Source organism: Pongo abelii, chromosome 1 (genome assembly GCF_028885655.2).
Source record: "Pongo abelii isolate AG06213 chromosome 1, NHGRI_mPonAbe1-v2.0_pri, whole genome shotgun sequence".
NCBI classification, from domain to species: domain Eukaryota; kingdom Metazoa; phylum Chordata; class Mammalia; order Primates; family Hominidae; genus Pongo; species Pongo abelii.
This window is the reverse complement of record NC_071985.2, coordinates 210,530,786-210,544,157: the sequence shown is the minus strand read 5'-3', so window position 1 is coordinate 210,544,157 and position 13,372 is coordinate 210,530,786. Positions and strand designations below refer to the sequence as shown.

At 37.2% G+C, this 13,372-nt stretch overlaps 1 protein-coding gene across 4 annotated transcripts in view; it reads left to right on the top strand.

Annotated features, from left to right (window-relative positions):
* KDM1A (lysine demethylase 1A) overlaps window positions 1-13,372 on the top strand; it is a 63,996-nt gene that overhangs the window by 13,336 nt on the left and 37,288 nt on the right. For 2 of the 4 annotated variants that reach the window (XM_024250483.3, XM_024250485.2), the window contains exon 3: window positions 11,377-11,436. The exons of the other annotated variants lie outside the window; for them this stretch is intronic. In XM_024250483.3, coding sequence (XP_024106251.1) covers window positions 11,377-11,436 — 60 coding nt within the window. The remainder of the gene's footprint in view (window positions 1-11,376; window positions 11,437-13,372) is intronic. 4 annotated transcript variants of the gene reach the window in all.

The window sequence follows — 13,372 nt, the reverse complement described above, 5'->3', positions numbered from 1 at the left end:
ATCATAAAATACTATCAGGTGAGTTAAATATTTGGACACTGTCCAGGGTTTCTAAGTCTTTTGTCTTATCTTTCACAAGAGTTTTTCGTCAAAAATTGAATGGAAGCATTGCTATATCTACATTAAAAGCTTGAGAGAAGATACAGGTTTGTTTCGTTTTTATTTTTTTTGGAGACAGAGTCTCTCTCTGTCGCCCAGGCTGGAGTGCAGTGGCATGATCTCGGCTCACTGCAACCCCTGCCTCCCGGGTTAAGTGATTCTCCTGCCTCAGCCCCCTGAGTAGCTGATTACAGACATGTGTCACTACGCCCAGCTAATTTTTGCATTTTTAGTAGAGACAGGGTTTCACCATGTTGGCCCGCCTTGGCCTCCCAAAGTGCTGGGATTACAGGCATGAGCCAGCATGCCTGGCCTGTGGGTTTGTTTCTTTACCAAACCTTTTCTTGTTCTCAGTCTTTTTAAAAGGCAATCACTAGAAATTATTCTGTCAAAAAATATAGGTTAGGGCCAGGCACGGTGGCTCCCAGCACTTTGAGAGGCTGAGGCAAGCAGATCACCTGAGGTCAGGAGTTCAAGACCAGCCTGGCCAACATAGTGAAACTTTGTCTCTACTAAAAATATAAAAATTAGCCAGGTGTGGTGGCACCTGCCTGTGATCCCAGCTACTTGGGAGGCTGAGGCAGGAGAATCGCTTGAACCCAGGAGGCAGAGGTTGCAGTGATCTGAGATTGTGCCACTGCACTCCAGTCTTTGTGAGAGCAAGACTCTGCCTTAAAAAACCAAAAAACAAAACAAAACAAAAAAATAAGGTTTGCATACATTTCATTCTTACCAACTTTTAAATTTGTTTAGAAATTTTTGCTTTGCTTTCTGCAGTGTGTTAATCTTAACAGGAAGAAAATATTTTGTTAATTATGAAAGGACAAGGTATTCTGAAGTCAGTGGGTCAAATTGACTGAATAAGGTTCCTCTGGGACAGTACTGAGAGGAAGCCAGAAAGGTGGGAGCCATATTGTGACTAGCCTTGGTTGACTAAGCCAGGCTAAGGAATTTGAGCATTAGGAGTGTCAGCGGTAGCCCTGAGGTTTTTTGAGCAAGGGGGGTTACACTGAAATACGTTTTTGGAAAGAGCAATCACGTGCTAAGGGTGAACTAAAGGAGTAAAGAAGCTGAGATTGGAGAGATAATTTAGGCTATTGGTCAATGGAAAAATGTTCTTAATATCAAAGTTGAATTTTTATGGAAAGAAAAAGTTTGGGTGTTTTTGTTTGTCTGATTGAACTTATATAATTGGAAGGAAGTTCTCTCTGTTGACCTAAATATTGTTTTTAGATTTGTCAATTTTTGACCGTAACTTAATGTGATATTGTAGTCCTATGGTAGTCGAAATGGGTAAATAATGGATTTTTCATACCAAATATTACTGTTTATATTTTTAAACTACCTCATTTTGTTTTCTTAAATATTTCCACGCATTTTTATACTTACTATACTTTTGAATATATTTGTTTTAACACGTGATGGTTTTATTTGGTTTCCTAGTACCTTTTCTGTGAAGATGAAGGTTTTTTTAGGTCATGCCAACTAAACTTGAACAGGTTGTCTTTGGAATTGAGTGTGTTTGGTTGCTAGCAGCATCACATAATAGTGGAGCGTTTATAAAATAGAGTCAAATCTCCTTCAGTCGGACTTCATTGATTTAGAATAATTGTCCCCTGGTAAAGTACCCTTCTGTTTATTGGAGAAATGCCTTTTTCCTGTCTTTGCTCAGATTGTTATACTGTGTACCTTACATTATTTTCCTCAATGAGTTTTGCATTCCTGTATTAACTGATTCTCCAACACTTACTTGGCTTTTTTATTTTCACATGGAAACATGATTCCATTTTTTTTTTTCCCCTCCACTGCCTTTCAGCAGTTAAATTTTACCAGAAAAATCTTACTAGTTAGTTCCTGGATTTAAATTTTGTATTGGGTAACTTTTCACTAGAGAACTCGAGATATGTTCTGAGTTAGAAGTAGCTTAGTTGTACATAGCCTGAGACTTTCATGGAAACTTATTCAAAATAAGTAAAAGGAAATTTGAAATGGGTTATTAAGATGCCTTTCTTAAGCCTTCTTCAAGTTAATGGATTTCTCAGTAGAGACGTCAGAAGTGTGTGTGTATATGCATGTGAGTGTATCATTTTTCTAGGCTCTGTGATGTCCTAATACTTAAGTCTAATGAAGCCCAGAGGCTTCCATTAAGTCATTGGTTAACTCTTCAAATAGATTTTGTTAGATGTGATTGGTAACAAGTCCGTATTATAATTTATTTTATGGAATGACCATGGGAAGAATCACTTTATCTCATTGTTTATATTATTTGTACCAGAGGAAGCCCTCTTCTCTATTATATGTGGTAATTTTAAAAGTTTGTAGTGTGTGTTTTAAAGAGATGTAGGCTGTTTTTGTTTGTTTGTTTGTTTTGAGATGGAGTTTCGCTCTTGTTGCCTAGTCTGAAGTGCAACGGCATGATCTCGGCTCACCACAACCTCCGCCTCCCGGGTTCAAGCAATTCTCCTGCCTTAGTCTCTCGAGTAGCTGGGATTACAGGCATGCGCCACCACTCCCAGCTAATTTTGTATTTTTAGTAGAGTTGAGGCTTCTCCATGTTGGCCAGGCTAATCTCGAACTCCTGACCTCAGGTGATCCACCTGCCTCAGCCTCCCAAAGTGCTGGGATTACAGGTGTGAGCCACCATGCCCGGTCAGGCTGTTAAATAAATTAACAGAAATCATTGATGTGAGAGAATGGTATGATAAGAAATTTTGTGTGGTTTTGATAAATTTGGGGGCTTGTTCACATAATAATCATACTGTAGGTTGAAAATATTTTTAAAATTTATCTAAAAGATGATGTTAACCTGAATTAGTAAAAATACTAAATTACAGAAAATATACAATGTATGGGTAGAAGAATCTAAAGATTCAATGAAATTTGATCACAAATGCTGTTATAATGAAAATTTCATATAACAAAAGATTGAGGACCAAAAATTTGATGAATTATTTAGTAGAGCAAGTATTAAAAGGCAGAATCTTCTAGACTATTCTATAGAACTTGGTATAATAGAATTTGACCAGAGAAGAGTTGAAGACTGTCTTACTTTAAAAGAAAAAAAATAAGTGGTACTAATATTTTCACCTTATATTAGTATAGTTCTTTGTTTATAAGGTACCCTGATCTCTTCCCTGTGAGGCAGTCATACTGAGTGCAGTCTGGTGGTTGCCAAGCACTGAGCTTGGCAGCATGGATAGTAATGGCCAGAGTTCAGGTGAACCACTTTGTTTTTTTTTCATCATGCTGTAACTATTCTCAAGTGGCTAATCCCAGGCTTTTCTCTCTGATTTCTCTCTCCATGCCTACAAATGGAACCAGAGAGAAGGACTAGCTTTCAGGTTGAGTGAGAATTGACTGAGATTACCACCACAGGGAAGATGATAGGATTCTATTACATCCCCAGGCCCAGCAGGAGACCCTGTTTTGTAGGTTTACCAGAAGTGACTAGGGAGTTCATTCCTGACAGAGTAGTCTGTGTTGTCATTTTGACATGCTAGTGTAAAATAAATGCCCGAAATCATTTGAATTCTCATTTTATGAAGTATGATGCATACATTCAGAAAATAGGCATAGGATTAGTTTTCTTGCCACGCCCTCCCCCCACTACCCCGGCCTTTTTGGAACACATTTCGGTGTTCTAATTTGGATCTGTGCTCCAAAATACCTTACTGGAGGGCTGAGGGAAAAAAGTGACAGGCTGAAAAGGTAATTCAATGGAATTCTTACGTTCTTATATTTTGAGGCATTATGAATGGATCAAGATAAATACGCTGTACAACACACGGTCCCCACTCTCAGATAATTTATGGCCTAGTATGAGACACAAGTGTAGACATAAGTGCATAATGGAAAGCAAAAAACTCTTAAGTGTGATATCAATATAAAAATTCTAGAGGCATATAGAGGTAGGAAGGGTGAAGAGTAGAGAATTGGTAGTATGGAGGGCAAATTTTTTAAAAAATAGGCATTTTCTACAAAAAAATAAGATTCCCTCAAATGTAGTTCCTCATTGACTTTATTCTACATATATTATTGTACAATGATAATTATTTTGTCACAGTCACAGTGCTGGATTCTAAGGGTTCAAAGAGAAAGAGTACATCCTCCTGCAAAGAATTTGTAGTCCAGTGGCCCGGTGTTGTGGTGCATGCCTGTAATCCAGCACTTAGGGAGGCCGAGGCAAGGGGATCACTTGAGGCCAGGAGCTGGAGACCAGCCCAGCCGACATGGTGAAACCCCGTCTGCACTAAAAAAAAAAAAAAAAAAAAAAAAATATATATATATATATATATATATATATGTATATATACACACACACACACACACACAAATTAGCCGGGAGTGGTGGCACATGTCTGTAATCTCAGCTACTCAGGAGGCTGAGGTACCAGAATCGCTTGAACCCGAGAGGCAGAGGTTGCAGTGAGCTGGGATGGAACCACTGCACTCCAGCCTGGGTGATAGAGTGAGACCCTGTCTCAAAAAAAAAAAAAAAAAAAGTGCATTTCAGTTTAGGGTTACAGATGTTAGTAAGTAGCTACAATGAAGAAACTACAATAGAAATGTATAGAAAGTATGGTGAGAACTCAGAAGTTTTTTTTTTTTAATTGATAAATAAAATTGTATTTACATGTACAGCATGATGTTTTGAAGTATAAATACATTGCAGAATGACCAAATTTAGCTGATAAACATGCATTACCTCACATGGTTATCATTTTTGTGGTGAGAACACTTACCCACTTTCTTGGTATTTTTCAAGAATACAATGTATTATGATTAATAATAGTCACCATGTTGTACAATAGCTCTCTCAGAAGCTGTTTTTAAATAATGTTTCTCCCTAAAATTGGGTTTTGGAAATTTTGTGTTAAACATGAAAGGATGAAGCAGTTTTAGATCCTTGATTTTTAACTATTTACTGCTTTTGGCTGATAAGAACCTTTGAATCAGATGCTACAAGTTTATGTTTGGTCTTTGAGAGATTGACCTGCTTTTCTTAATGATGTCATTTCATTGATTATTTTGTTGTACTTTTTATTAAGGCAGAATAGTAATTTGTTTAGCGGATCACCTTTATTTTTATAATTTATTTGAATTCTTTATGTTGCCATCATTTATTGGGTCTGATCATGTTGTAATAGAAGAACAAGATACTTTGTGAGGATTTTCTCGTCTACAAAATAAGACTTGTTATGAGAATCAAATGAGAAAATGCGAAACCCACCTTTATGTATAAACATCTTGTATTTATTAAACAGAGTTGATGAACGAAGAATAGGGTGGATTGGTGTTTTATTTAGAAAAAAAATCAGGGCAGCTTTAGACCAGACAGACACACATACTATGTTACTTTGGGAAAGTGTTTGTGGTGGGCCATTTTCAGTAATGAGTCGCTTATGAAATAGATAACTTTTTAAGCATCTGGAACTGTTAGTGGGGGTGGGGGTGGGTGTGTGTAAAACTTAAATCTTGATAATAATCTTTTACGTTAAATCATGAGAATGACAGACTTTGCGACTTTCTAACATAGTTTTTTTTCTTAAGAGAATAATATAATTGAAATTCTTGCATCGGCTGTTGAGTTACAAGAAATGTTTTGTAAGCTTTGTTATTAACCAGACACACCTTAAGCTTGGTAGTTGGACAACATAACATCTGAATTGTAAGCTTTCTCTGGAACATTTTGAAAAGTGAACACAAACCAAGACTGCAGCAAAATAAGTAAGGATCAGGAAAATTTCTACTATGGAATGTGGAGGGAAATAATATGTGAAAAAGTAAATTCTTTCCATTGGCTTCTAAAGCTTTGCATTTCTCCCTAGCTTGTAGGGCGTTTTTCTTTCTTTTGATAGGATTCTTGCTACTACCCAGTGGAAGTCTTCAAGCACAAATCTGTGGTGTTATTGTTCTTTCAGCAGTTCAGTGGAAGTTCCAGGCAAGCTCCTACTTCAAGCAAAACAATTTTTCTTTTTTTCTAAACCTTAAGAAGGCTGTTTCAGTTCAGTATTTTAAATGATAGTGTAACCCAGGGATTGCTATTCTAGTTGGAACTCATAATTTCATTTTGACTGTTGCTCAGGCTGGTCTTGAACTCCTTGTCGTAAGTGATCCTCCTGACTTGGTCTCTCCCAAAGTGCTGGGATTACAGGTGTGAGCCACTGTCAATTCCTTTTTGAAACTGTGACTTTCCTTATGTTCATGAGATTAATCGTGCATTTATGACTGCTTCAAATTCTCTGAGCCTATTATTACTTCCATGCTATTTTGAAGTGTTTTAGCCCGATTGTTACTTCTGAGTTCTATTGTTTAATTTCCAACCATCTTTAGAACATTTCCATTTAATTGTATTAGCCAGTCTCCCAAATTTCGCATTTTGTTTGTAGCATTACTAGTCTTCTGAACTTAAAACCCTAGAGTCGTCCTGAAAGTTCTTTATCCCTTTTACCAAGTCTGTTGTGAAGTCATGCATCTTACTGTGCAGTCTTTTTCATTTGTTAGGCCTTACCCATTTTTACTGTCACCTTTTTCTAGTGAATTTCAACTTGTATGTAAATTATTTCCATAGCCTTTGAATTGGATCTCCTTTATCTAGGTTTTCCCTCTAATCCATCTCGTACAAAGTGGCCAGATTAGTTTAACTAAAATAGCATTTGTTTTGTCTTCTTTGTGCCAAAGATCACACACTTTTCCTCCATTACTACTAAAATCACGTTCAGGTTTGGGTACTGGAAAGGGCTCATTTTACCAATCCACTTGATCTCCCACTGCTTTTTCAGACCATCTCCTTCTGTAAGTAGGTACCGTGCAGTCCTCTGCACATACCATGTCTGTGCTTTTCTCTTTATCTTTGTAAATGATCTGGACCATAGTGGTGGTTTCACTGCCTGGCAGTCTATCCAGATCTCTCGGGAATTGTTCTGAAAGCTTCCCTGATTCTCCCAAGACTGTCAGCTTCTCGTTTCTTAACAACAACAAAAGTTTCCTTGTAGGTATTTTTCATCTTTTCTCAACTAGATTATAAGCTGTTTGAAAACAGAGAGTCTACCTGTTCTACTTCTGTATTTGTGCTTTGCAGTTTTGGGGCAGATATAGTAAACATTGATTATTAAATAAGAAACTCAATTAGTGCATTAATATGGTAGAGACATATATTCCAAGTTGGCTTTAACTTTTGAAATGTTTCTTTCACCTGCTAATTTATTAAATTCTATTGAAATCAATAGGTTGGCATTCACTTTTATTCCATAAATTTGGCCATTTTGGTAAATTTATCTTCTATTGGAAAATCGTTGCTTCCTAGAGTTAGAAGTTTCTTAAAATGTTTATAATTTGAATGTAATTCCAAGAAACTAGTCAAAATGTGAATCTGTGTTTCTGGAAACAACCACCCAGTGATTTTCACCTCCTTGTTTGTTTGCCAGATAAAAGCATTTGAAAGCCAACATAGACTTCCTTTTAAGATGTTGGAAGAGTGATCTCTTGAGTATTTGAATTCAGATGAGAAAACATTCAGTAATGTGATTATAACTACAACACTTCACGGTTCAAGAAGGACTCTTAGATCTGAAGGTCTAGAAGACAACTGAAAGGCTGTTATGTAAGATAAACCAAAAAGATTTTCATTTTCAGTTTGGAGTAGCTGTGTACAAATAAGCTGTATGAAGAGTCTCTACTTTAGGCCGATTGTGGTGGCTCACGCTCATAATCCTGTTGCTTTGAGAGGCTGAAGTGGGAGGCTAGGAGTTCAAAAACAGCCTGGGCAACATATCGAGAACCTGTCTCTACCAAAAAAAAAAAAAAAAAAATTAGCCAGGTATGGTGGTACATGCCTGTAGTCCTAGTTAGGAGGCTGAGGCAAGAGGAGCCCTTGAGCCCAGGAGTTCAAGGTTACAGTGAACTGTGATTGCACCACTGTACTCCACTCTGGGTGACAGAGCAAGACCTTGTCTCTAGAAATAATTAAAAAATTAAAAAGAGTCTCTGCTTCAAGCTTGAGGACTATTTTGTAGGTTTGGTGGTTTGGGATAAAAACAAAAGGGAGTTTCTCGTGTAGTGGTGCCAAAATCAAGGTGATAATACAAAGTTGCTTTTGAATATTTTCATTTTCTGTTTTGAATTTGTGCTCATGGAGAGCTAACAGCGCTACTTGCCTGCTCTTAATGTGTCCTGAGCCACTATCAGAAACAGAGTCCTAGGCTGGAAAGACCCAAAGAGCAGATGAATAAGGAATTTTATATATATCATAATCAGAGACTACTTGGATGAAAAGTTAGCTGCAAGCAGTGTTGTATATGTGCTGTTTTTAAGAAAATGTTCAAGAATTGGTCTATAATATACTGCTAGTAAAGATGATCTTTCAGTTGTCTTTGGAGAAGTAGGCACCTTCAAAATACTCTCAAGTATGATTGGAGTGAAAATAATAACTTCATTCTTTATTTCCAAACAAGTTAAACCATCATCAAGAGATAAATAACTTGTTTCTTAATTTAATTTTAAGCACTTTTAAATTTTGTTTTCCATCATTTCTTATGTTATGTGGTACCTTCTGCTTGGTTTCTTTCTACTCCTCTGCTTAAATAATACTTGGAGTTTCTTTTCTTGCTTTTTTTTTTTTTTTGGAGACAGAGTCTTGCTGTGTTGCCCAGGCTGGAGTGCAGTGGTGCAGTCTCGGCTCACTGCAACCTCCACCTCCCGAGTTCAAGCGATTCTCCTGCCTCAGCCTCCTGAGTAGCTGGGATTACAGATGCATGCCATAGCGCCTGGCTAATTTTTGTATTTTTAGTAGAGACAGGGTTTCACCATGTTGGTCAGTCTGGTCTTGAACTCTTGACCTCATGATCTGCCTGCCTCGGCCTCCCAAAGTGCTGGAATTACAGGCGTGAGCCACCATACTCAGCCTGGAGTTTCATTTCTTTTTTGACATTTTGTTGTTACGGGATCCCTTTTAAAAATCTTTGCAGGGTATTGAATATTTTCTATATTTTCCTGCATTTTTTTAAATTAAAAAAAAATATCTTTTTAAGAGGTTTTTTAATTCCTTTCTTGAAAACCAGAAGACAAAAAAGACTGCCTCGTTGCCCTTTTGTTCTTGTTAACCTATTGAGTACGCAAGTCAGGGGTAAGAAATCCATCTTTTTTTGTGAATCAAAGCACCATTGATTCGCACACAAAAATCAGTGAAGAGCTACCTGTAGGTTAAATTAATGAGTTTATCGTATGACATGTATTATAGTTGGAAAAGAAGGGAAATGAGAGGAGTAGGAAAAATAAAGTAATTCAAGCTTAGGCTAGCTTCAAAGTGTGTGTTTTTTGTTTTGTCGTTTTTTTTGCCATTTTTATCTAAGTTTTTAGTGGTGAGATACCTTCATGACAAGAGACTGTTACTTTTATTTTTGCCAAATCAGAAACATAATTTGAAAGATAACAGCTGTATTATTCCTAATCTGAAGTGTGATTCTTGGAAAGTATTTGTTTCATTGTTCTGAGTCCCTCCCTGCTCCCTTTCTTCCCCAAATACAATTCAGTTTTCTCATCCAGCTTGGTTTTATTTGGAACCAAACAAAACAATGGCAACATTTTTTTAAAACCTATGAAATTTATTATTATTATTATTATTTTGAGATGGAGTCTCGCTCTGTCGCCCAGGCTGGAGTGCGATGGTGCGATCTTGACTCACTGCAGCCTCCGCCTCCCAGGTTCAAGCAATTCTCCTACCTCAGCCTCCCGAGTAGCTGGGATTACAGGCAAGCGCCACCACACCTGGCTAACTTTTGTGTTTTTAGTAGAAATGAGGTTTCACCATGTTGGCTAGGCTGGTCTTGAACTCCTGACCTCAAGTGATCCACCTGCCTTAGCCTCCCAAAGTGCTGGGATTACAGGCCTGAGCCACTGCACCCTGCTCTACAAAATATTTTTTATGAATAAAGCCAGAATTTACTAAGAATGAATATATCTGATTCTAAGTTTATAGTAGAGTTTAAAATGTAGGACCTATATTTTCGAGATAAGTTTGCAGATTGGATTTAGTAACCCGATCGTCTCTTCATGATTGTATGCCTTTTCCCAAGGGCTGTAAATAGGTATACCTCGGGCCTTGTCTGAGAAGCATAACCTTCTTGAACCTAAAGGACCCTTCAGACAAGAGCTTAGTAAAATAAGTTTAGAATGAGATTCTATTCTACCTTCATAACGGAGCATATATCTTCTAGCAACACATTCTAATATCATTGTCAGAAATAATTTCTTATATCTAAGTATCTTTTTATTCTCTTTGTTGTTCCCTTCTAACTCAAATGGTGGAATAATCAATCTGCTTTCTTATTGGGGTACGTATTTTAAAATAAACTGTTTAATGAAGCTTGTCTGAGTTTATTTAGATCATTGGGAGGTGGTGTTTTATATTTTCCAAAGATCACACTCATTTTCCTATAGTGTACCAGGTGACTAGAAGCTTAAGAGCATCATGGCATCTGACTTGATGATAGATTTTGGAAGAGTTCAGAAGACAATCTTCTTTTTCAGATTGAATTATCAAGCTTTGATTCTTTTCTTGAAGTTACTTCTACATATTAATCAGTGAGGAAAATTTCTTAACAAAGCTTATTGTGTAGCATGAAGTAGAAGATTCAAGATCTTGCCTGCCTTTCTCTGTGTTACCACAAGTGTGTGTTTATCTACAGTACTTGGCACACGCGCACAGTGTCTTATTGTGTATTCTTTAGTTTTATTTAGGAAGCACTGGCATATTTAACTGTAGTAGTGTCTACTGTGTATAGTAAATGAAACTTCTTTGGAGACTGAGTCTTTCAACTATACTCCTTGCTTTGAAGAGGAGAGAATTTTTCATTAAAATTAGAAAGTTAAACGGATATTAAGTTGATGCTGAATTGCAATGCCAGATTCTAGAGTCTATGTCACCTCCATTTTCAGTCTAGCAGCCATTAGTAAAAGACACTCGGAATCCATTTTCCCCCATCCAGACTATTAATATTAAATAAGACTGACAGCAAGGATTTAGTGATTAGAAATACTATGTACTTTGTTCCACTGCCTTTCAACAAGAATCAGCATGTAAAGTTGAAACTTCCTGACCAGAATTTGGAAGACTATGATGTAATTCCCTGGGCCTTGATTCCAGAAGAAGGAGCTCTCTGAATATGGGTTTACTAGTTGGTGGTGAATTCATGAGTCGCCAACTATTAGGCCTTTATGTCCAGATATTATTCTAATTTATGGAGTAAGGTCCCTGAGTTCTCCTCTTTCCTTCCACAGGGCAAGCAGGAGGACTTCAAGACGACAGTTCTGGAGGGTATGGAGACGGCCAAGCATCAGGTGAGGGTGGCATTAGATGCTTGCCACTTAGTAGCAAGAGCCGCCAAGTAGGAATTGATGCTTGCAAGTGTTTTTGGCTGTGGTATCCACATTTTAGCCAGAAGCGCAGGTGAAATTTAACCCACAGGACATAATAGTATAGTAGGAGAGAGTGTAGCCAGAACAAAGGCAAGCAAAACCTTTTGAAGTCCTCAGGCCGATCTCAGCCCTCCACTCTTTGTGTTTTCGAGGAGATGGCGGGTACTTTTCTCCCCAGCAGCCTTTATATTGATAGTAAACATGATATAGAACATAGACTTAGGAATCATGGGACCCTTAAAGAGAAATACAGCAGTATACACAGACAGGAAAAGTCACAGGCTCAAAAGTCTAAAAACAAAAAAAGGACTGAGAGGCATTCTAGGACTAGTCAGAGGAACTATGTGGGCAAGTGACATCTTTTTAAAAATGGTTGTTACACGGTATTGGGTACCTTTTTTCAGTTAACATTACGTAGTTAATCATTCTTCATTTAAACATTTTGTTTCTCATGTGAAAAATGTCTTTTGAAAAGTCTGAAATACTTTTTCTGTTCAGACCAAACAGTATGAGATTTTTACTTCTAGGAAAAAGTAAAGAATTTATAGGGGCCACCATCTGGAACAGTTAAAATTTATCCCAGCAATCCAAAATAACATATCTGGATTTCATCCTTTGTCTCTTAAGGATGTTTTTGTTCCAGTTGCTCAGAGCTGGTTCATAGATACGTTTTGATAGAATTGGAATAGGCACTACTTCACTTTTGGAGGTTGTCACTTTTCAGCTGTCTTAAGTCTACTTTAAAATTATTTGTCTTGCAGTTTGCATATAACAGGTCCTGGGACTGTTTGTATTTTACTCTCTTGAATTAAAGGTAGTTCATTGTTAATACAGCAATTAGTAATAAGGGGATCCAGAATGTTAGGAGCAGACTTTTAAAAATGCTGTCCCAAGGATTGCAGGTTGATAATCAGTACATGGTTATCTTAGCAGAATTAAACCCTGTTCAGCGTCTAGATCTGTGGCATATAAACCTTGAAGAATGCTTTTCATCAAATGACGCACAATTAGATCTTCCATGGAACTGTTGAAGATCAGGGATGGCCTTTAGAGTTTTAATCTTGAAGAAAGAAGTTGAGTTTTCTTGTTTTTTGTTTCTGTTTTTTTTTGTGCGTGTGTGTGACTATTTGCTCTTTTGCGTAAGTAAACAATATCACATATTGCTGAAAGTGAGAACAGACTTTCATATAAAACAGTGGTGCTGCTGATTACTGTTAGTAGAACATGAATTTTAAGTGTTTCCAGGGATGATGGTGACTGTTCTAAACCCTTCAAGATCTCTCTTCCGATCTTTGTCATGTTCAGAAGCATGCATTTGTGAAATGATCAATCAGGGTTAGAAATGTGCTTGTAAGAGATCAACATTCTTCTCTTAATGAAGCCAGATGACCCTCATGAGTATCTTGGTGCCAGGATCATATCTTGACTTCTTAAAACCCACCTCAAGTTGGTGTACACATCCTGAATCTTAGAGCTAGAAGAGAACTTGAGGTCATCTTGTCTAACTTCCTGCCTTCAAACAGTATTTTATCTCCCTTATTTTATGGATTAGGATCTGAAACCCAAAGAAGTTAAAGAGATTGACCAGCAGTACACCAGCAGTTCTGGAGAAGGAGAACCCAGGGATCTTGCTTAGTGTAAAGACTATTCCTTACACCCTTAGAATCCTTTAAAATAGTGTTTACCCTAGAAATTAAAAAATCTGAAGTATAGGAGGTTGTATAATTCTCTTTTCGTTTGCTCTCTCCTCCCCCTATTCCTTATTCCTTTTATTTTAAAACTATTCTAGGACTTGATATGATACATCTCTAGTTTTCTCATTTTAAGTAAAGTCTTTAATATGTAGATCACATCAGGC